Source organism: Leishmania panamensis, assembly GCF_000755165.1.
Source record: "Leishmania panamensis strain MHOM/PA/94/PSC-1 chromosome 9 sequence".
Lineage (NCBI taxonomy): Eukaryota > Euglenozoa > Kinetoplastea > Trypanosomatida > Trypanosomatidae > Leishmania > Leishmania panamensis.
Window position 1 is genome coordinate 28,989 of NC_025888.1, and position 21,850 is coordinate 50,838.

General features: G+C 54.9%; 3 protein-coding genes across 3 annotated transcripts, besides 1 other annotated feature; all 3 read left to right on the forward strand.

Annotated features, from left to right (window-relative positions):
* Positions 1 to 4,005: 4,005 nt before the first annotated feature.
* LPMP_090110 (RNA-binding protein 5-like protein) lies at positions 4,006 to 4,905 on the forward strand (the record flags this gene model as incomplete). Its single annotated transcript, XM_010705947.1, has 1 exon — positions 4,006 to 4,905. One exon carries the CDS (start codon positions 4,006 to 4,008, stop codon positions 4,903 to 4,905), a length of 900 nt encoding a protein of 299 aa, XP_010704249.1.
* Positions 4,906 to 10,385: 5,480 nt separating this feature from the next.
* Positions 10,386 to 11,715: a repeat region.
* A 4,776-nt stretch (positions 11,716 to 16,491) lies between these two features.
* Positions 16,492 to 18,240, forward strand: LPMP_090120 (hypothetical protein; the record flags this gene model as incomplete). Its single annotated transcript, XM_010705948.1, has 1 exon — positions 16,492 to 18,240. The coding sequence occupies one exon, from the start codon at positions 16,492 to 16,494 to the stop codon at positions 18,238 to 18,240; it is 1,749 nt and encodes a 582-aa protein (XP_010704250.1).
* Positions 18,241 to 20,879: 2,639 nt separating this feature from the next.
* On the forward strand, positions 20,880 to 21,359 carry LPMP_090130 (hypothetical protein; the record flags this gene model as incomplete). The annotated part of the gene is made up of 1 exon (XM_010705949.1): positions 20,880 to 21,359. The coding sequence occupies one exon, from the start codon at positions 20,880 to 20,882 to the stop codon at positions 21,357 to 21,359; it is 480 nt and encodes a 159-aa protein (XP_010704251.1).
* Between the last annotated feature and the right edge of the window lie 491 nt (positions 21,360 to 21,850).

The window sequence follows — 21,850 nt, forward strand, 5'->3', positions numbered from 1 at the left end:
GTGTTCTTGTGTCTGTCCGCCGGCCCGCGACCGAATATAAGATTGAGGTGCGAATGACTTGCAGTAGCCACACCACCAATGAGCAACTGAAAGGCGAGTTGGAGATGCTAATGGCTGTTGGCGTAGCCCCTGAAAAAGATTCTTGGCAGTTTGAGCGTATCCGCCCAGCACCTGTGCTCTTCTTTTTCTTTGGGTTTCTTTCACACGGATTGCGGTTTTTGTTCTTTTTCAGTTTCATTGTACTAACGGCTCTTCCTCCTTTGCTTTTTCGGGGAGTTGTCTCGTTTTGTCTCTCTCTCGCTGTTGCTGTTGAGTAGACTTTCAGTTTTTCTGTTTTTTGGGGGGGAAGGGCGGGGGCAACCTTCGAACAGTGAAATGGATCGCTTTTGTTGAGGTAGCGGCGGCTGCGCGTGTATAGCGGGATGTGTGCACCTGTGCAAGGGACCTAAGCCCAAAGAAAGAGCACTGCCCGGTAGAAGAGCGTCATTTCTCCTTTGAATGTGTCTTACTTCTCTGTACGCCGCCTTGCATATACCCCACACAACCACCTACACCAATGCATGAGCCGATGAACCCACCATCGTGGAGGGATGGAGACACAGTGACTCGTCGCTCTCCGACAAGCTATCAGTACTCTCTCACAATTTTGATGGTTCTATCTTGAATCGGGGTGCACTCTGTTGTGCCCACACAAGAGGCAGGTGTTCAGGCGCGCTGCTCTCCACCCCTTGCCCGTAAAGCTCGTCGTCGCCTTTGTGCGTGGTCTGCGTGCTCTCCTTTTCTCTCCTGTGTCTCTCGCGCCAGCTCTGTGTACCCACACGATGTGTGTGTTTTTTATGTTAGTCTTTCTTAATGGTAGATTGCCGCCTCCTAAACACAAACGAAAGAGGGACGAGCAAATAAACGAGCATATCACCAGTTAACTCTTCTGTCCTTCGCTGAGAGATGATTTTCTGATCTCATTTTGTTTGTCGAGTCCATTCTGTTGCCGTCCCTCTCCCTCTTCCCGCCATATCCATCTTCTTCTCTCTTTCTTTCTGCCCGCTGGTGTTGTTACGGGCTCGCTTTCGTTGTCATATCCCTCGCCTTCTCCCGGTTCACAACGTACGTAGTCTTGCTGCTTGTGCTACATCAGTTGCCTGGACAAGCAAGTAAAACAACTCAACGAAGGACTCGCATTAAAGAAGAAAGAAAAGAAAGGTCTCTCTTGTATTTTACCGCTGTTCCTGTCACTACTTGCTCTTCCTCTACTTTGTTGCTCTGCTGGTGGGCTCTTTTTCATGTGTGTTTTCTGCTCTCTTTCTCGCCTTCCCTCCCCTCCGAACTACCCAACTCGCACCTCTTCGCATGGTGCCTCCTTTGTCCTCTTGCTAGTCGCACTGCCTTTCAGCATAACCGTCTGTTTTCTTCATTCCAGTGAAGGGTTGATGCGGGCATCAACGGTGCGCGTGCGCTTTGGGGAGAGAGAGGTCGTGGTGTGCTCTAGAGAGGGAAAGGAAGGGTTAAGGAGGGGAAGGGCATACCAGGGTAAATACATGAGCAACTGCATTGACTCTACAGTCGTGCACGTGTTCACATGCCCATTACCACCCTTTCTATAACTCCCTCTCATGTGTACTCTTCTACGGATGTGCCAGAGAAATGAACACAACAAAGCCAAACACCACGGAAGCTTGAGCGACAAAGCAGGCTCCTGTCTGTGGCAGAAAGGGCTCCCTCTCTCGGCAAGAAGAGATGGAAGTGGAAAAACGTAAGAAAAATATGGAAAGAGAGCGCAGACCAGCAGGAACGAAAAAAAAAATGAAAGGACGAGCAAACGCAGTGTATGACGGTGCCCTTAGGGTGTGTGAGTGTGTGCTTCATGGACGCCTTTGTTCAGTCGCATCTTTCTTTTGTTTGTTTTTCTCTCTTCGCCTCCCTCTTGTGGATGTCGCCCCTCTTTCTTCCAGTCTTATTCCCTCCTGTTATTCTTATTGAGAGGAGGAAACCCACAGCAAGAGTTGCTCGCTTTTGCTGATCAACGCACAGCACATTAACAAGGACGTGACACGAGTGGAATCGGCACACCCACCCAAAACTGTGGAAGAGGGGAAACTGTGTTGATTCCGATTCCACCGCGTCTTAAAACGAAAAAAAAAAAGAAATGCGAAGAACAAAGTCTCGAGGAGGTCTCTGCTGTGTAGATGTCTGTGAGTGCAGAGGCTTATGTACACCCCGTTGCTTTAAAGCAACGAAGAGAGAGCGCCGGACGACGAACATTTCGTTTCGCTTTCGCTACTTCAAAAAAAAGGGGGGAAAGGGAGAAGGGCACAGGTGGCGACTCAGCACAAGGGAAAATGTGGGAGGTTGTAAAGGAGATGAGAGGCGAAGAGAGTGAGAAGCACTCACACACCTGCATGGAAATGTGGCTACAACCAATGTGCGTCAAAACGAGCGAAGCTTACAACCAGACACCGCCCTTAGAGCCGCATGGGTTGTTGTTACTGCCCTTCTCTACCCCTTCCTTTCAACCCCCCTTTTCTCGGTTCGTTTCTCTTCCTCATATTCCCGTGTGTGTGTGTGTGTGTGTGTGTGCATGACGTGGGCTTTCTGTCTCCCTCTCTGTTTAAGCTATCACCTTTTTCTTTCTTTAATGCCACCTGTCCTTTCACTTGCAGGTCTCCTTCATGCGCACGCAGCTCCGATGACTCACAATTGGAACTGTCACACCTGCACACGGCAACAGTCCGACACGCCGACACACCCACCCACAGCCTTACTGTGCTGCCTTATTCCACACGGAAAAGAAAACGCGCACAACGTGCCAATAAAATAAAAAATATATGTATGGGCTCTCTGTCTAAGCTGCGAGGAGGAGCCCTTGTAGAGGGGAATGCTATCTTGCGCACCGGCACGTTCCTTTCCTTTTTTCTCCATGCTGGGTTATGTTGCCTTTTCACTTCTGGTCTTCTCTTGTGCTGCGTATTTTCCTTATTACTACACGTTTGTGAAGTGCTCAATTGTAATTGCCACGGGCTCATTTCTGTCGCCATTGTCTATAACTACACCCCCGACTGCGCGATTCGCCTGTACGGTTCGCCCATCGTCTTATACGAAGACTGGCAAAGAAAAAAAAAGCATGTTGACAACGGCAAATGCCCTTCATCCGGAGGACACACACACACACACAACCTTCACCTTCCAGTCGTGCCATGGCGACTGTAGGCATCAACGCACATGCAATTGTGCGGCTAAACGTGTGTGAGTCGAGGGTGCATCGCACTCAACCTGCTCACGCGTGTCATAATAACGGGACGTTTACCCCCTTCTATCGAGGCGAAAAAGCAAAGTATCGATGTGGGGAGCGGATAACTGACAGGAAGTAAAGGTCTCTCTCTTCGCCGTCACGCTCCCCGCTATCATCATGTCCTTCCTTCTTCATCGGTCAGCTGCCTGTTCTGCTTCCTCTACAACAACTGGTAAACATACACTCCCCCACGGGCTTTGTCTCGCTGCGTACCGTGGCAGATTTCACTCGCCATATCTGCCTCGCACAACGCCCAACCGTTTTTATTTTCAGTGCCTCTTACTCTACCCAGCGGCAACCTTTGCCACGCCTCCTCCCTTCGCAGCCCCTTCGTCAGTCTCTCTTACAGACTGCTGCAATCCCCCACACCAGAGGCGCACAGATACTCGTCCCACCACAAACACACAAGGAGAACAGATACGTTTCGAGTGAAAAGAAAGGCATAAAACGTGTGCCTTCAGCCCATACTTCCTCTCCCCCTCCGCGCTCAGCCCACTCGTCGTCGCGCCTCTCCTCTCTCCTGTTCAATCGCTTTTGCACGTCGCTCACTTTTCTGTGTGCACTCCCCATTGTTTTGCTTTCACGTCAGACCTCACTCCCTTTTTTCCCCTGCTGTGTTTGCGCGTCGTCGTGCTTGCGTGTGCGATTTACGGCGTAAGACGCAGTCGCTGCTCACGTTTGTCTCTCTGCCTTGCACGCTCTTCTGTCATTAAGAAACCATGACGCTGAACTTTGACATTCTGGCCGGCAACAACGCCGACTGGGGCTTCGACTGCCTTCCTACCGCGCCTGAGCGTAGTCCTGCCCCCGCACTCTTCACGCCCTTCGGCGTCACGGCGGGAAGCGACTCGGACTTGATGATGCTGAGCCCCTCACAGGCGCCCGCACCGCGGGTCATGTCTGGGTCTCTACAGGGCATTACACAAAATGTGCCGCTAAGCGACTACGAGGAGAATGTGTCACCGATGAAGAATGAGTCGCTGAGCATGTCAATGCAGGCAAGCGACCCCGCTGCACGAGCCTACGATAGCAACTTGTACGTTGCGTCTCTGCCTGAGTGGTTTACGGATGCAGACCTGCATGAGCTGTTCAAACGTTTCGGCCCCATCGTTTCTGCCAAGGTCATGTGCCACAAGGGAACGCACCACTGCAAGGGCTACGGGTTCGTGTTGTTCCAACATACTGACGATGCGGCAGTGGCGCGGTCGGAGATGATTGGTCACGTGGTGGGCGGCAACAAGATCCAGGTTCGTCGTGCCCGCTCTGCTGCCAGTGCTCCTCTCACGGAAGCCGCCTCGGCTGTGAGTTGCACCTTTACTGAGTCCCCCGGTACGACGCGCGCATCATCGTCCAACGTAACGCCCATCAACTACGCCGCGCACCTGATGCCAACCCAGCAGCCACCATTTCATCCCCTGTACCCCGCCACCACCGCCTTGACCCCGACCTACGTTCTGACGAACGGCAGGGGTCCTGTGCAGAATGTATCGCCCACGCAGCCGGCAATGTTGGTGGCCATCCCGAACAGTCGCACGGTGGTGCAGGGTGCAGGCGATGTGATGTACATGGTGCTGACATCGCCGGCGCAGCAGATGCAGCCAACCAACGCGATCTACTAACCACCAGCGCCGCATGCTAAGAGCATCACACCACTCGCGCCAGAGAACTCGAGGTGCTTTGCGGTTGCACCCTCATCGGTCTTGGCGCCCTCCATCTCGAATTCCTTGCTGTCATCCTCTCCCCTTACCCCCTGTTTCTTCTCTCTTCCCTCGGCGTCTCTTTTTTCTCTCCTCCTCGCTTGTCGTATTATCGGCCTCACTTCTTTCGTGTTTTGTTTGGTTTCTTTCCAGCTTCGGCGTTTGCGTCCTACTCCTTCCCATCTCTCATCCCTGTGTGTGTTTCCTTTCTTCTGTCTCTCTCCTTGCTGATACTTCCTTCTCTCCTCCCCCCCCCTACCCGCATGCCTTCTTCTGGTTGTCTTTTGTCTCGTTGTGAGCCTCACGTGGCCCGTGGGGGATTTGATTTTCTTTATTGTGTAACATCTCTCCGTATACTTGCTGTAGCCTCTCCGTCCCACTTCCCCCAGCCATCTCTCCTTACTAAGCTACCTCTCTTTCCTCCCTTCACCCCTCGCTCTTCCTTTCCTGTATCTATCCCGAGTACCCGCGTGCTGAGGACGAGGGAGAGGAAGGCGGGCGGGAATGCCAGGATGGGGTGCTCGTACTTGTCCCCTCGCTACCCCGCATTGGTTTCTTTTTGGCTCTGCTTGCTCTCTCCATCTACCCAAGCCTCCTTTCACACAATAACACCCTTTCTTTTGTTCTCGCCTCCACTAGCCTCTCCCCCCCTCTCTTTCCTTTTCTTTGTTCTTCTCTTGTCATGCGCACTTTTGACTCCTTAGCTTGAAAGTTACTTTTTCGCTTCTTACTCTTCGCCCACACCCCCTTCCTTCCTTCCTTCCCTCCTTCCTTCCTTCCTGACACGCCCTTCCTTATACATCATTCACCATGATCGCTCTCTGTGTGCTTTTGCTTTGCCTTGCCGACTTCCTTGTCTGCTGCGCGCCTTCATAAACCTCCCAGCGACAGGAAAACAAGCTAATCAACAACATAAGGCCTCCGACAACGGGAATTCTCCCCTACGAGCACCCACACACACACACACACAGGCCACTCTACAAACCCCTTGAACTGCCCGTACGTGTGTGTGGGGGTGGGGGGGTGCAGAGCCTTTATGGGTCTCTGCCATCCTTTCTCGTCCTTGCGCAAAAAAAAAAACAGAAGAAGACACACGCGCACACATACGGCAGAGAAGCAACTTTACCCCTTTCACGTCCCCCTCCCCCTCCCCTCCATTGCTTTGCTGTTTCGACACACGTTTGTCGTGTCATTTTGTTTTTTGGCTTGTTCTTTGATGTTGTTGCCGTGTCTCTATGCGCGTGTATGTCTTCGCCTCTCTCTCTCTGTTCATCATTACCTCTTGGAGATCTTTTCGGTAGTGGCGTTATCGTTATCTTCTCACACGTTAAATGTTTCACTTGCTTTTCGTGTGTTTGTTCTCCCCACCCCCTCCCTACCCCCCTCTCCTCTTCAAAGTAAAAGTGAAGCCGGGAGCCTTCCCACTCACCCGCTCTCTGTGAATGGGTAAACGTGTAGGCATGCGTGTGTGTACGCTACGGACGCAGGTCAGACCGCATAGGCATATGTTTTGTGTTGTCTGCTGTGCCTCTGTGCACGCGTGACGGAGAGCGGTGGTGTTCATGCACGCGCCTGATTCTCCTCCACCCCCTTCCCTTCCCCTTCCCACATACACACCCGCACATACGCCAGAGCGGCTGCCCGATAGACGTTTCCCTTTCTTAGAGTCTCACCTTTTCCTCCCCTCATTTTTCTTTTTTTTTGTTTCCGGTCTGCGTTTGTACTTGTGCTTTCATTTCTTACCTTTTTCGCTACTTTGGTGTAAATTGCTGTGGTGCTTTTTTTGTCGCTGTCTGTCCTCGTCGTCGCCGCAGTGCATCTCTTCATTATCCCTCGCTCCCCGTTCACGTCTGGATGTGTGGAGCCCTTTGGGTCTCTGTGCACGATGTGCCTCATGCTGTCCGTCTTCCTGCGTACACCCTACTCCGGTATGTGACCGAAGAGCATACGTAAGAAGCGCCAAAACAATGGAAAAATGGTCAGTGAAAGGGACGATGAGTATGGACGAGGGCACATGGAGAAAACGACAAAAAATTTACATTCAGAACAAAACAGAACACAATAAACAACAAAACTTACATACCGAAAAACAGATACTCAGACACAGAAGGATAAGGGCTCTGCGGCTTGTGCCATATCAGCCCCCCACTCTCCGCTTTTTTTCTGGATTTTGATTCTCCTCGCTCTCTGCTCCCCCGCTTCATTCTTTGTGTGTGCGTGTTTGCTGTGTCGGCTCAGTTTTTTTTTTCGATTGTGCTCCTCGCTTGTGTGTGCGTGCGTCGTGCGGGCTGTAGGGAGATGTTGAGGGTGAATAACACCTGACACGCTGCATTCTTTTTCCTCAAAAAGAAGGCCAAATGCCTCTTCAATGAGGATGATTTTGATTGTTGTGCTTCTGCTTCTCTGTCGGCTGCGTTTTTTCTGCTGTTGCTCTTCGCACACGGTCTTCCGTCGCCTTTCCTTTTTCCTCGTATCACTTATCTGAGTGAGCGCGCACCTACGCGGAACAGAGAGTCTGCGCAACAGTCTAACAGCGGATTGCAGCGTGATCGCTAGATGGGACTTGCTGACTAACGGAGGGCGATTAGCGGCGTCGGCCCTCCTCTCTCCATTTGTCAATGCACGTGCGATGGTGTTTTTGCTCGTCACTCCCTTTGTTGTTTTTCTTTATTGTTGGATTTGATTTTACTTTGAAGAAGTACCTCGTGTGCGTCTGTGTATGTGTCCTCTTTGGCTTCTTTGTTTTCTTCGGGCACTCCTCCTTTTCCTCGTGCTGCACCGCGTACTTCTTCTTTTTTCCCATGGAGGGCAGTTCTCATTATATTAATAACACAACTCTGTGCTGGTGTGCCAGCGCAATGGTGGCATGCATACATGCGTGATGAATGGGCGTGGTGCTGTCGATACACTTGGACTGTCACCCAACATCTACGCACCCATACACACAAGCACAAGCACAAAACAAATCGAGAAATCGTCGTACCTGTCCTTGTCTATGTTGTACACATCAAAGACACAAACGTACTCACATACAAACCGATGCGTACGCGCAGCAAGACGTGCGCCAAGCGTATGGTGTGCATACACACAGACAGAGCTCCCCCCTCTACGCGATGTGTGGACACAGCTCTTTTCGTTTTCCTTTTTCCTTTCGTTTTTCCTCTGGGCACTCTCACACATGCACACGCAAAGGCACAATGCAGCTGCTCGCTTCGACCTTCCCTTTTCCACAGTCATGACAGACAGCATCGGCGAGCTGTTTCCATTTTTCTCTTTCCTGCGTGTGTTTATGTGACGGCGCACTGCCTGCTCAACAACTTCTGCTGCTAGTGCTGTTGCTGTTCATGAGGGAATTCATTTCTCAGAACCCCCCTCCCCCCACCACTGGTTTGCTTCCCCGCCATGTGTGTGTGTGTGTCATCTTATTCTTACTTGCTAATACGTTACCTTTGCCCTCGCAACACCTGCTACTTCCTGGCCCCCTCCCCTCTTCCCTTTCGTCTTTTATCGTTTCTTTTTTATTATTATTTGATGTACACGGGCCCTCTCCCTCCCCCTCATCCCTCCCCGATCTCCCCTTTCCCCCGCCTCCCCCCTCTATCTCGCACCTTTCCCGGTGCTCTTCTTGTTTGCGCTTGCTCGCCTCCTTCCATGCTGGTTACCTTTCTCTCCCCCACTCTCGTTCTCCGTCTTTTGTTGCTTCCCTTTTCCGCCCTTCTCCTTACCTTCGCGTCTGTGTGTGTGTGTGTGTGTCTGCCTCTCTGTCTTCGGGAATGACGCTGCCTTATTGTGTTTTGGGTCTCTTCACATTACCTTTAGTTTTGCGTCTTTCCGTGGTTTTTGTGTTTGCTTGTGCGTGTACGCATCTCTGAGTGCGTGCGGGTGTCCGTGCCTCAACCTTCGCCTTCCATCTGCCTCTTCACTCGGCACGGATGTGGTTGATGGTACTGTCTGTGCTTTAGCTCCCACTCCATCTACGTGAGCAGATGGTCTATTGTTTGCGGCGTGTATCTCACCTGTCTGCCAGTAAGACAGCCCTCACAGACGCATGCACTCCCTTATGTGTCTTCTCTCCTCGTAGTACTGCAGAGTCGATAATGCGTGCGATCTCACTCAAAATCGCACACATAGGCACAGTCGGAGTGCCGACCAACGTAGCTGACGCTGCTTCCCGCCGGCTCCTTTATATTTTTTCTGCTTTTCAGTTTTGTCATTTTAGCGTTTGCTTCGGGTTGGACGGGTGCCACCTATAAAAAACACGCGCCACGTCTTGCTGAAGCAGTGGCACAAGACTAGAGACGAAAGCTTGCGAGAGACGAGCAGTTGTAGAAGGCTAAGTTCACTCCGAGACGGTGGTTAGACGGACCAAGTGCAGAGAGGGAGAGAGGTGGATTGTGGCGCTGAACAGAAGCTATCTGAGGACTTGGTTGCCTATTCACTGCATTGCAAGCTGGCCCCCCTCCTCCTCTTAGGACTCCTCCACCCCTGTGTCTCCTTCCCTCATCAGCTGTTGAACGAACAGGTTGCCGCTGATGCCCCAAGCCACGCCGTCTTTGATTTCCTTTTCCGTTTGTGTCTTCATTTCGCGGACGTTCTCATCTTCACTTCTCCTCGTTGTTTCGCGGCCGTCATGGCAACCACCATACAGACTTTCTTCATCTTCCTCTTTCCTCCTCACTTGGCAGATGTCTCGGATGCGCGCCAGTTCTAGGGTGGGGTAGGGTAGGGGGAGGGGTTGGAGGTGGCAGCAAACGTCTCCCTTCACTGACCCCTTTTCTTTTCTCTCCTCGCCACCCGCGTTTCGCTCTCTCTGTCTGTGCGTTGGTGTGTATGTACGTGCGTGCGGTTCCCTCCTTTATTTCTTTTGGTGCTGTTCATCCTTGGCCTCTGTGTTGTTGCGTCCTTATCTGTTCTTGCGATTCCATTGTCTGCCCAGGAGCATCCCGCCGTGGCAGCCCCCTTCCCCACCCCCTGTCGGCACGTTTCTTTGGCAGGATAAACCACCCACACAGTGATACGAACTTACCGAAAAACATGTGCACAACATCGACATCGACTAGGGTGTCTATGAAGACTGCGGCAGCCACGGAAAGAGAAAGCAGAAATCATACGGACTGGAAACCATGCTCGCGGCGGACACACGTACCAACACCCCACGCATACACATCACTTAGCACCAGAAAAATTAGATGAAGAACAAAAATTGAAAACAAATGTCTAAAGAGGGTATCGAACACACAATGGACGCGCACACCAACGAGGAGTGCGTTGTGGCCTGACCATCTCTGTTTTCCTTATATTTTCCTTTGCTCTGTCTTCCTGCACTAGCGCATATGCTATTCGTTTGTGGGTGTGGGTGTGTGTGCGTGTGTGTGTGTGTGTTCGTCTCGGCATCCGTCTTTCACACCAAAGGAGGAGGGACGTGGAGCTTCCGAGGCGACAGAAGGCCATGCTCGCCTAGCACCACACGAGCACCTGTCTGCACTGGGGGTTCCTGCAACTGCGGGTAACAGGCAGCGGCAGCATGGGGTGCAGATGGTGTGCTGTCCCTACTGCTCCGCTGGCTCTGTGGTGCGCCCACCCCCGCCTGTGTTCACCACGAGAGCGGCCGACTCGGCGTTGTGCCGGGTGCGCTGCGCGAGATCTGCGGACCGCTCAAAGAGCACCGCCGCACTTCGCGCCATGACCGCGCACGCAGTGATGCGATTGCGCACACCTCACCCGCGCTGCATGGAGTTCCCCTCTTGGGTGTTTATCGCTGCCCCCTCTGTGGCCCTTCGGGGGGGGGCAGGCGATGGGCTCTTTGTGCGCAGGCGCGTGCCTAAGCACGGAGATCCTCTCTGCTCGATACACCTACTCCTGTTAAGCGCGCGCGGCTTCCGGAGAGGGCGGAACGCCCCTACTGCCGCGGACTCATCCCACTGTCGCGGCGCATGCGGGCAAGTCATCCAGACACGCCTCCAACGCATTGTATTGACTGAAACGGACGATGGGGACAGTGAGCCACCCAGTCAACACCGTCGTCCTGAGACAGGCCTTAGGATCCCACACTTGCGAGCACTGTGCGCACGCGCCGTCAAGCACAGCTAGTATGGCGTATCGCATCCGAGCAAGACGTGAGGACATCCATACCCATCAACCCCACAGCGCAAGCCTGCGACATAGTGTGGCACCTCCTACACGCAACTGGGCGGGCTGATGAGGAAACCGATGCCGGAAGAATGACGAGAGCACCCCGAATGGCGCCGCCGAGTCTGGAGGAGTCGACGGCGGAGAATCTCGACACCGGGTTACGGGGTGCCGCAGCTTGAAGCGACGGAGGGCGAAGCATGGCACCCAGGCAGGGTGCAGGGCCTCAGGGGGCCCTGACCTGAGGCTGGCCGGCCTCCTCCTGGTGCACGTCCGGCATGCGTCTACACCACCCACTACTGCGCACACGACGGCCGCCACCGCTTGCACCCTCGGCCAGGGTCCCTGGCCGCAGCCCGCTCGGATCAGGGCATGCGCTCCGCCTGAGCCCGTGCGGTGCCGATCGCCCAGCACGTAATGCAAAGGAGGGACGAGGGGAAAAAACGAGAAGAGTCCGCTAGACGCATGGCCCAATACGGCGGCAGGGCGGCTGGGGCTGGATGACTCGGATTCCGCCGCGGGGAAGCAGAGAGACGTGGCTGGGCTGTGGTGGTGCGGGCTCACATTTTGCTGACGCCTTCGTGGCGAGGTGGGCACGCTGAGGAAACAATCGCGTTTTTCTAGCGCCTGTTTGGGCAAACAAGCTCCTTAGGGGTCTTACATCATCAGCAGCTCCTCTACCTTGATGTGGGGTTTTCTTCTGTGTGGGCTAGATCCTCATTTTCTCCCCTCTCCCTTCATCTTCATGGGTATTATCTGGCCTCCATGGTACGCGTCTTTGTTCACCGTCTGTGAGCGTGTTTCCAATTTCTCCCTCCTCCCTTCTTCCCTGGCTGTCCTTTCTTTCTTCCCCTCCCCTCCCCCGTTCCTGTACGTCTGTAAGGGATCCTCTGTGGAGTTGTTTGACTATACGTCTCACCCTCCCCACAGTGTGTGTACATCTTGTATGTTTTTTTTTGTTTATCTATTGCTGCCGTACTGCACCGCCACCGCCATCCCTCTGCGGCCGTGCTTGGGTGTTTGTGGGTGTGGAGGTGTACTCCATCGCATACACTGATGGCAGTGTGCCGGCGTACCAGCGCACAGTGCACACAGGCTGCCCGTCCTGGCTGAGTGTTGGCATGTGTATGTGAAGGCGGTCTTCCTTCTTTTCGTTGCTTTTGCTCGTCCCATCAGCCCCTTCTTGTTTTCATTGCTCTTATGTCCCCCCCCCCTCCCTCTATAAAGTGCCATGGCCCCGGGTGCCCCTGATGAGGGTGAATACGGGTGAACTCGAGAGTGCACGTGCCTCCGTGTCTTTGTCCTCTCTCCCACTCCCTCCCCTCCGTTCCTCTTGTCGGGCGTTTTGCATCGTTTCTTTCGACTCGCCACCCCACACTCATCCAACGCACCGCTCATCGTCCCCGTTTGTGCTGTGGCCGTTTGCCTGTGTAGTGCCCCTACTCTTTTCCTTTAATCGACCACCCCTTCACACATAGTGCGCCATCAGATGGAGGGATGACACGCGTTGAAGCGCTGTAGTGGCTGCCGGGGGGAAGGAGGTTGGAATGGCGACTCGCACATCTGCGTTTCGCGTCGCGCTGCCTCCTCTCTCTCTCTCCCCACACCCCGCCTTACTCGCGGTCGTCATCGCACTTCGCCTCCTCCGGCCTGCCCTTTTTTCTTTTGCACTCCGAACGAGTGAAGTGTGCGGATGGCAAAAAAAAGTTCCAGCGCCGCTTTGTCATCGTTCTTCCCTCCACCTACGCCAACCCACACTCCTCACAAAAGTGGCGACGCGCGTTAGTGGTTGTGAGACGGTGGGAAGCTCATGTGTTTGCACAACATACGCGACTGAGCGCTTTAATTCACTACGAAGCAATCACCTAGAGAGAGAGATTGATTGATTGATGTAGATGTATGTGAATGTATACTGTACGTGTTGGCAGCTGTGTTTCTGTGCTTCTTCCTCAGCGAGTGGAAGAAGCATGACATTTTTTTTTTAATTTTTCGTGTGCGTCTTGCGGAAGATTTAGTGAGCCTTCCTTCGCATAGTCTCTCCCTGCTGGCCTCCCTGCACATTTTCCTTTCCCCTGACTCTTTGCTGAGTATCTAATCACCATCACCGCTGCTACAGCTGGTGGTCCCCTCTCCCCACAAAGCTCTCCTATCATAATTCCGCGTCTTCGAGAGGCCATTCTGCCCCCAGCCTATCGCTGCCCAAAATGACTCTGCGAAGGCTTCAGTGTCTTTGCTGCGCATTGGGTCGTCGGCTCTCCCCACTCCCCCTTGTCCTCTCCGTGCCTACCGACACCCTCTTTTCGCCTGTTTCGCCGATCGCTTCTTGTCGCTTTCTCCCTCTGCGCTTCTCAGGAGTAGTGCGTCCTTAAACGTTCGCGGATACCCCCCCTCCGACTTGGGAGGACGGCGAGGGGAAGGAAAAGAGTGTGGCAGGGTCACCGCGAGGCGTACACAACGGTCTCCCGCAACTTCATCTGCAGAGCCTTGGGGAAGAGTTGATGCAAGTTGTGAACCGATGTACAAAATACACCGAACGCGTCGGGACGTACCTGCAACAGAGCGAGAGGAGCACAGCCGCACAGGCACATCGTTTTTCCATCAAGAGAACCAAACGCTACAAACGTGTAGCCTTCGCACGCTTCTCTGTTCACCCTTTTCGTTTTCCCTCCCCTCTCGTTGCTGTCCTTGTCGTTGCGCACTCATCTCTGCCTCCCTCTACAGAATCGAGGCAGCAGCTCCCGTCTCTGCGTGCGGAATCATCATTCTTCTCCTTTTTCTTTGCTGCTCACGTGCACGTGTGTGGGTGGGTGATGAGTATGATTGGGGTACCCAGCGTCTCAAGAACTTCATCCGTGTCATTCACCCTTGTGCCCCACATTGTGATTACGGTGCCTGCTCAAAGACAAGCCTCCCCTCTCGCTTCTCTCTCCCTCGCCCACAAGACAGACAGAGCACCTCTGCATGGTGGGGGTGTTGGAGGCGTGTGTGTGGGTGTGAGTGTGGGGGGGGGGGGAGGGGGGACTACTGCAACGGCGTTTATGGCTGTTTTTGTGTTTGTGTTTTCTGAATCCCCTCTGGTGTAGTCGCATGCCCCTCTTCTTCCCGCATTGGCGGTAGGGTCGACGGAACGTGTTCAACATCAATTCATTTTGGGTCGTGTGAGGGGTACCTTGCGGAGGGCCGCTGTGCTGCTGTACACATGGGCATACTTTGCCTCGTGAAGGATCTTGTACACATCTGCACCGCTTATCTGCAGCTGGGCACTCATGGGTTGCACTGTGCTGTTGCTTCGTTTCTCCTGCTGCTGGCCTGTCCTCTCTTTGTGTGTCATTGCTCTGCAATCATAACAACAGACACCCACAGAAGTTTCCCGTTCTGATTACTTGTGTGTGTGTGTGTGTACCGCCCTTCTCGGCCTTTCCCCCACCACCCATCACCACCACGACAGGTATGTGCTTTCCGCATCCTCTGGACTTCATCTACGGAGTGTTTTGTTTGTTTTTCTATCGTGCTGTGCCACATATCGATATATACGAGGACACGTACACGGGCTTACAGACTCCTCTCTCCTCCCCCCCCCCCAGAAGGCCCCAATTTCAGACAGCGGCAGATCTGCGATGTGAACAGACAAGACGAACGACGCGCAGCGTGCACTTCTTGATGGCTGAAGGGTCCGTTGTACGCGATGGCGGCGCAGCCTCAGAAGCGAATTGTGCATAGCGAAACTATAATCATACAAACGCACATGCACACCTGAGCGACAAAGAGAAAGAGAAGGTCCGCTCAGCTGAATCACGTGTACGGGCACATCGTGGTCGCGGAAGTGGTCGCTTGAAGCGCTGTCTTGCCGACTCGTGCTGAGGAGTGAGGAAGCACACAACAGCGTTCTTCGCGTTTCTTCTCTCTGCTGTTCCCGTTTCTTCTATGCTATGAAATGAGGCTGGGGGAAGCCATTTCTCAAGCAACGCACGCCAGTTTAAGTCCGCATCTCAACTTCAAGCTTACCTCATTACTGACGTCCCCTCCCCTCCCCTTTCGCCGGTTCCTTCTAGCCTTGTCTTCATCGCGAAATATATGTTCTGCTCTCTGCGTTCTCCTCTCTTTTTTTGCTGTTGACGTTATCTGCAGTGCCTAAGCTCTCTCTTTTGCTTGCGATTGCCCGCCAACTTGTTTGTATTGTCTCTCGAACGTGATTATTCTCTTCTCCTCTGTCACACTCTCACCTTCGCCCTTCGCTTACTCACGCCGTCGCCATTGCTTTGGGGGGAGGGGGGGGCCTTTTGCTTTTCCTTTCTTTCCTTTCGTCTCTATCGGACTTGTCTTTGTTCTTCTGCGCTTGCTGCCGCCACTCCTTCACATCTCTCCCGTAGTTCCTCCTCCCTCCTTCCTTCCCTCTCCCCTCCGCACTGTGTGTCTCACTCTCCCCTTGAGTCGCTCTCCCTCTTTCACACACTGTCATACCTCCCTGCGGATTGCAAAACTTCGAACACCGTATGCATGTAATCGTACACGCACTCTCTTGTGTACTGCATTCGCGCGCGTGGGGCGCTTTGTGCACCGTCGGTGCACGTGTGTGTTCTCCCGCTCCACACGTGGCGCTTGTCGTGTCCCTCTTTGTGTTTTCCTCGCTCCCCTGCACACGCCCGTTGTGCCTACTCTCGTCGGAGGGGGCACGTGCGTGCGTGTCTGTGTGATGTGTCATCGGACCGAACAAAGCGAAAGTGCATACGAACTGGGAAAAAAAACGAAGAAGGACGCATGCAGCAGCGGCTTCGCGTGTGTGTGTGGGGGTGCATTGCCCGTCTCTCTGTCTGTGACTCTACGCGCATAGCAGTCGTGCTATATGTCGCTTCCTTCTTCTGTTTCTCCGACAGCTTTCACCCCCCGCTTAACGCCACCGTGCTTACGAGTACCTCAGTCCCTGGCAGCTGCCTCGTTAACGTGCGCTGTTCACGCCCTTCCAACTCTTGACCACCTCTGGGCTGATGATGTGACCCCCGCCCCCGCCTCGCACGCTTTCTTGCTTCATCGCCCCGCCGTTCTTGTCGCCTTTTTCTGCCTCTTGACAACTTTACCGCACACTTCTTTCTACCCCGCTCACGCACCCTCTCCCTGAGCATCTAACACGCACGCGTCCTCGGCAATCCTGCCGTTTCAAACTCACCACCATCGGGGATCACAAAGAGAGAAAAACCGCACCTTAACGAAACAGCAGCAACACGCCCGTTCACGGCAGAAAACGACTCTGCACTTGCAGCAGGGGAACTTCGTGACGCGCCGCTCCCCCCACCCCCCCCTCTCCCCTTCCTCTCTTAATAGAGCGCTCCCCAATCCATCGTAGTGACACAAATCCCTTCTCGCTTCCCTTCTGTTGCCACCATGTTCATTGTGCAGGTAGCGGCGGACATCTTCGGCAGTAAACTGAACTTCGAGCTCAGCTTCCCCAGCCGCCCCAGTGTGCAGGAGATCACTCGCGCATCTGAGAGCGCCTTCTCCACGGAGATTGCGAACACGCGGCCAGAAAACGTGCCAACGCACGCATTCCACATCTCGAAGATCAAAGTGTACGACGAAGACAAGAGCAAGTGGGTGGACCTTCTGGGCGAGGGGCAGCTGACGGACTACTGCCAGCTCTATGCCTTCCAGCCAGAGAATCCATGGCACAAGGAGACGCAGAAGCCAATTCCTCCGGCAACGAAGCCGCCAACGGCCTCAACCGCGCTGAGTCGCAGTGCCGCCATCAGTAACACGCCGTCCGGCAGCCGCGCTGTCGCGTCTACCTCCAACGCCTTGGCACCCTATACCGGTGGCCGCAGCGAGTCGGGATCGGTGCGGAGGCCCTATGCAGCTGGGGCTAGCAGCACCGCCCTGGTTCCCCGCGGCAATGCAGACGCATCTCCGGAAGAGAAGCTGCGCGTCGTCTTCTCCGAATTCGATAACAAAGGAACTCGCATGATTGATGTGGAAGACTTTAAGCATGGCTTCCACAACATGGGACTGGACTTCTCCAGTGCCACCGTGGAGGACCTCTTCGAGCGCACTGATCTCAACCACGATCACCGCATCTCCTACTCGGAGTTTGAGCGCTTTGCGCGTCTGTACCCGATCATGACAGACTGCCTGTACTTCCGCTCGAAGGCTTTCTGGGAGGAGGACCAGATGCGCAAAGAGATCCAGGCGGAGGTGGAGGCGGCGCACAAGTCGGAGTCTACGCTGGACCAGGCGCAGCGCAGCCTGGAGAACGCCGAGGCTGACGTTGCAGACGCTCAGAGCGCTGTAAAAACCGCCGATGACGATTTGCGGGAACGTACAGACCGCATGCGCGACCTTGCCAGAGACATGGAGGAGGCGCGCAAGGCCAAGGAGCGGGTGGTGCGCGAGAAGAAGGACCGGGAGCAGGATCTCGGCGCCATCAGGGAGCGGGAGAAGGAAGCCCGCAAGGATCTGCAGGACCTATCTCGCGACTCCGACAAGCTGGACCGGCGCGCTGCTGCGCTCGTGAACGACGCGGACGCGGCCGATGACAAGGTTCGCCAGCTGCAGAAGGCGCTCGAGGACGCGAAGCGCATCGCGGACCGTGCACACCAGGCGGCCGAGCTAGCAGCGGTGGAAGCCGACCAGGCGAAGGAGCGCGAAAGGGATGCCGCCATGGAGGCGGACGCGATTGCGCGCGACATCCCAAAGGCCGAGGACGCCGTGCGTATGGCAGACCGCAATGTAGCGTCGGCAGACCAGGTACTGCGCGAACTGGACAGTGCCGGCAAGGACATTGGGCGACAGGCAGATGAGGCGGCTAGCCGGCGCGACGCTGGCGAGAAGGCTGTGGCCGAGGCACGGGACAAGGTGATGCAGAGGGTGCGCGAGTTGGACGCAGCGCGCAACGCCGTCGCCGACAAGGACAGAGTCATCAAACAAAAAGAGGCGGAGCTCGAAGAGCACCGTCGTCAACGTGAGCTCATCACACAGCATGAGCGGACCCTCATCGAACAAGAGTTGCGCCTTCGTGAGCAGCGCGACAGTCTGGAGCAGCGCGAGACAAAACTCATGTCGGAAGCCAGCAGCTACCTTGGAAGCATGCGCATCAACCTCGCTACGCGCTCCTACTCGCGCGACCCCGGCGGCTACTGAGTCAGTGCTAGAGGGGCATAGGACGATACACCTCCTGCGTGGGCGTGGGTGTGTGCGTGTGTGTGTGTGTCGCTAAAAATGCCCCCCTACGCTGCCCCACCGCGTTCCCCCCTCTTTTGCTTGCTGTCGTTTTCACTAGAAGTAACCGCGATTCATCTCTACTCACGCGCTGCTTCGTTGGTGACGCTCGCGACATGGGCGCACTTCACTCCGCACCCGTGCACGCCTGTGAGTTTTTCGTGTTGAGTGCATTTTCTCTGGATTTACCGCTTTGGTGTGTCTGTGGGTGTGTGTGTGTGTGTGTCTTTCGCTGTTTTAGATGAGCAGTCGTGCACGTCGTTTGCGTTGTTGTGAGGTCACTTGCACGTGTACGAGCCCGCGTGTCTGTCAACCTCTGTGGGTGCTTGGTCAGTTCATCTCTCCCACCCCCATCACATTCATTGCTCATCCATTCCCATCTTTACCCGCCACGCCTATTTTTCTAGCGTTGTATGTGCGTACGTGGGGGGGGGGGTGCTGCCATCAATTAAGCTGGCTGCTTTTCTAGGACAGAGCAATGTGCGCCTCACCAAGTGTGAGCGCTTCCTTCGTACGCGCTCTGTAGTGTATTTTTCCTCGGGTTAGACCAGGCTGGTGGCGGTGACGCCTTTTCACAGGCAACAACACGGGAGCACACTTTTACACATGCAGAAGAAGAGATGGCGACGAGATTGCCCTCTTTCTTTTCTGAGTCCTCCGACCCGCTCGTGTGTGTGTGTTTGTCTTGAGTGTGGTGGTGGTGGTGGGGCGACACGACCAGGACTCGGGGCTATGCACCATCATCATTAAACGAGCGTTTCTTCTTCTTTTCCTCGCTCTCTTCCTTCCTTCTAGAGTATACGACCGCCGCTTCTTCTCCGTTGGTCTTGTGCTTTCTCCTGTTTGTTTCGTTGTGTGTCACTGTACGTGGTGTGGTCTTGATTGAGGCCATGGAAAGAGGGTAAGTGGTGGTGGTAGAGGGGGGAGGCTAGACAGAAGAGTGGCGCCACAGAGCGGCATGAGGGCGGCAAATACTTCCGCCGACACAGTGCTTTAGAGGTTGTGGTGTTGACGCTCATTTCTACCACGTGCCGGAGCCTTTTCCCTCTCTCAACGATCAGCCCTCCTTCCCCCCATTCACCATCTTTCTGTTCCTGTTTCGCCCTCTCCATAGATGTTCTTTTCGTTTTGTTTGTTTATTTCGTTTTGCGTGCCGTTAAGTTGTCTGCACTGTTATCCTCATCGTATTGGGGGGAGGGCACTGGCCGGCTGCTGTTGCAGAGTGCTGCGCAACTGAAAAACAAAGCGATAGGCGTGCCCACAGACCCGAGGTTGAAGAGAGTGAATGCCTCCAAAACAAAGAGCAACTGAGGCAAGGTGAGTGACCACGCGTGCAAGTACACTGTTGCGCGTCGGCAGACACACAGGCTGGTACGCTGGAACAACAAGAGGGTCAGTGTCAGACACCTCAACCACTATCTTCTCCGATAACTACGTCGTGTGCTGGCGTTGCTGCTGCTCTCGCCGTTTGTATGTTTGCCATGAGCGCGTTTGTGACCGGTGCCCGCATCTCTCGCTCGCACAACGTTGCTGACGCTCTCGCTTCCCCTTCTCCCCTTCCCTAGACGGATGGCAATCAGAAACACGGTGCCCTCAGGCGTTGATTAGGCAAGGAGGGAGTAGGGCTGAGAGGGAGTGGAATGTCGGGGTACACAGCTCTTGCGTGGGTACCCGCTGAACATCCCACCGTCTCCCCACTGTTCTCCCATCACCGACGCCCATGATCAGTCGCTCGTAATAGCTGCTGCGACTGGTACTGTCCGCCCCTATGGCCTCACACTCTACGCCTCTCCCTCTTCCTCTCCCTCCGCCTTTCTAAAATGGCCTCTCACCATCTCTGCGTGCTGATGCTCTCAAACGCCCACAAAGACGCGCGCACAGCCACGCACCCCACACACAAAAAGTCTGGCAAGGGCGCTTACGTTGGCAGTGGGCTCCCCTCCCCCCCCCGCTCTCCCTCCATCTTCCTCATCTCTCTCCGTCTCCGTGCGTGTGTGTGGGACAGCACGTGAGGCAGGAGACGGAGTGTGTGGGTGGGCGTTTGCCGGCCATCGTGTAGAAAAGGTGATTCCCTCCCCCGTCGCATATCGCATCGCTCAAAGACGTTGTCCTTCGTTCTTCTTGCCTTGCATGCGCACACACATGCCTCCTTCCTCCCTCCCTCCCTTTGCTTCTTTCCTCGCCTTTCTCTTTCCGCCTCTCCTCGCTCTCGGTGCAGTGGGGACGGACTCGTCACGGTACTCCGCCGCCATCACCACCGAGCCAACAATACCAGACGATCTACGGTGTTCTCCAATAGAAAAGAGGAGACGGGCAGCGGTGGCTTGATGCAGAACGACGATACTGTTCACGTGTAAATCGGTTGTGCGGTCTGTCAGCCTTCCTCTTTTTCCCATCTAACTCTGTCTCCTATGGCACCTCTAGTAATGTGCTGCTGCCGGCGCGCTTTCACGGCGGCCGCAGCCGCCGCTACCTCATCCTCCGCGTCCTCAAGTGCATCGGTAAACGGGCGGCCCTTAGTCGCTGGTGCTGAAGCGATTGAGCAGTCCGGGGAGGCAGCGATGCGTAGCCTGTACCGGCGTTTACTCAAGGCGGGCGAGGAGGGCAGCATGATGCAGCGCTGCCTCACGGTTAACTCGCTGAGCGACAGCTTAACATACGGACTGCGGCTTCTGCGTCTGCATCGTGGGCTGACCACAGTGGACGCTATGGCCCAGCAAACTCCGTGGTGGCGCGTGGGGAGGCGTGCGCGCCAGGGTTTGACACGCCGCTACTATGCGTGGAGCCTCCAGTCGCTGCGCCTGCAGCTGCGCAGCCGCAACGCAATCGCTGACGTTCTGGTGTACTTGCTCTTCATCACCATATGCTTCCTTCTCTACGAAATCTACTATACGTGCCGCATTGGTGTAAACCGGGCCGAGGAACGCTACCGCACACTCGCCATCCCTATTATTCAGACCCTGGACGCCCTCGAGGCGGCACAGGCGCGGAAGCGTGAGTTGCGCAAGGAGATGGAGAATGACATTGTGCGAGAGCGGTGAGGGCGTGGTGGGCGAGGGGCACGTCACCGGGCAGGTACTCGTGTGCGTGCTCGTGGGTATTCTCCTCCTTCGCCCTCCCCCCTCCAGTGACTCCCTCCCTTGCCTTTCTCCGATGCCTCGGTGCACCTCAGCAGTCTACAGGATCACAGACTCACTCACACGCTGGTTCACAAGCATTCCTCATGCAGCACACCTAGCACAGGTACTGCCGTCGCTGTGTGTCTGCGTGTGTATGTGTGTGGATCTCATAATACACGTTGCACACAACTCAGTGTACTCCTAAGAAAACATGCCAACTGCGACCGCGGCGACGGTGACGCCGCGGGGTGTCTGTGAAACAGAGGAGGGGAAGCAGCGGCGCAGTGTGAACAGAAGTGCCGTCGCCTTCTTCAAACACCTCCACCCCTCTCTCATACCTCCTCGTCAGACTCGACTCTATGTCATCGCTGCGTACGACACACATGAAGCCCCGCTCCCCTTCACTCTGAGTC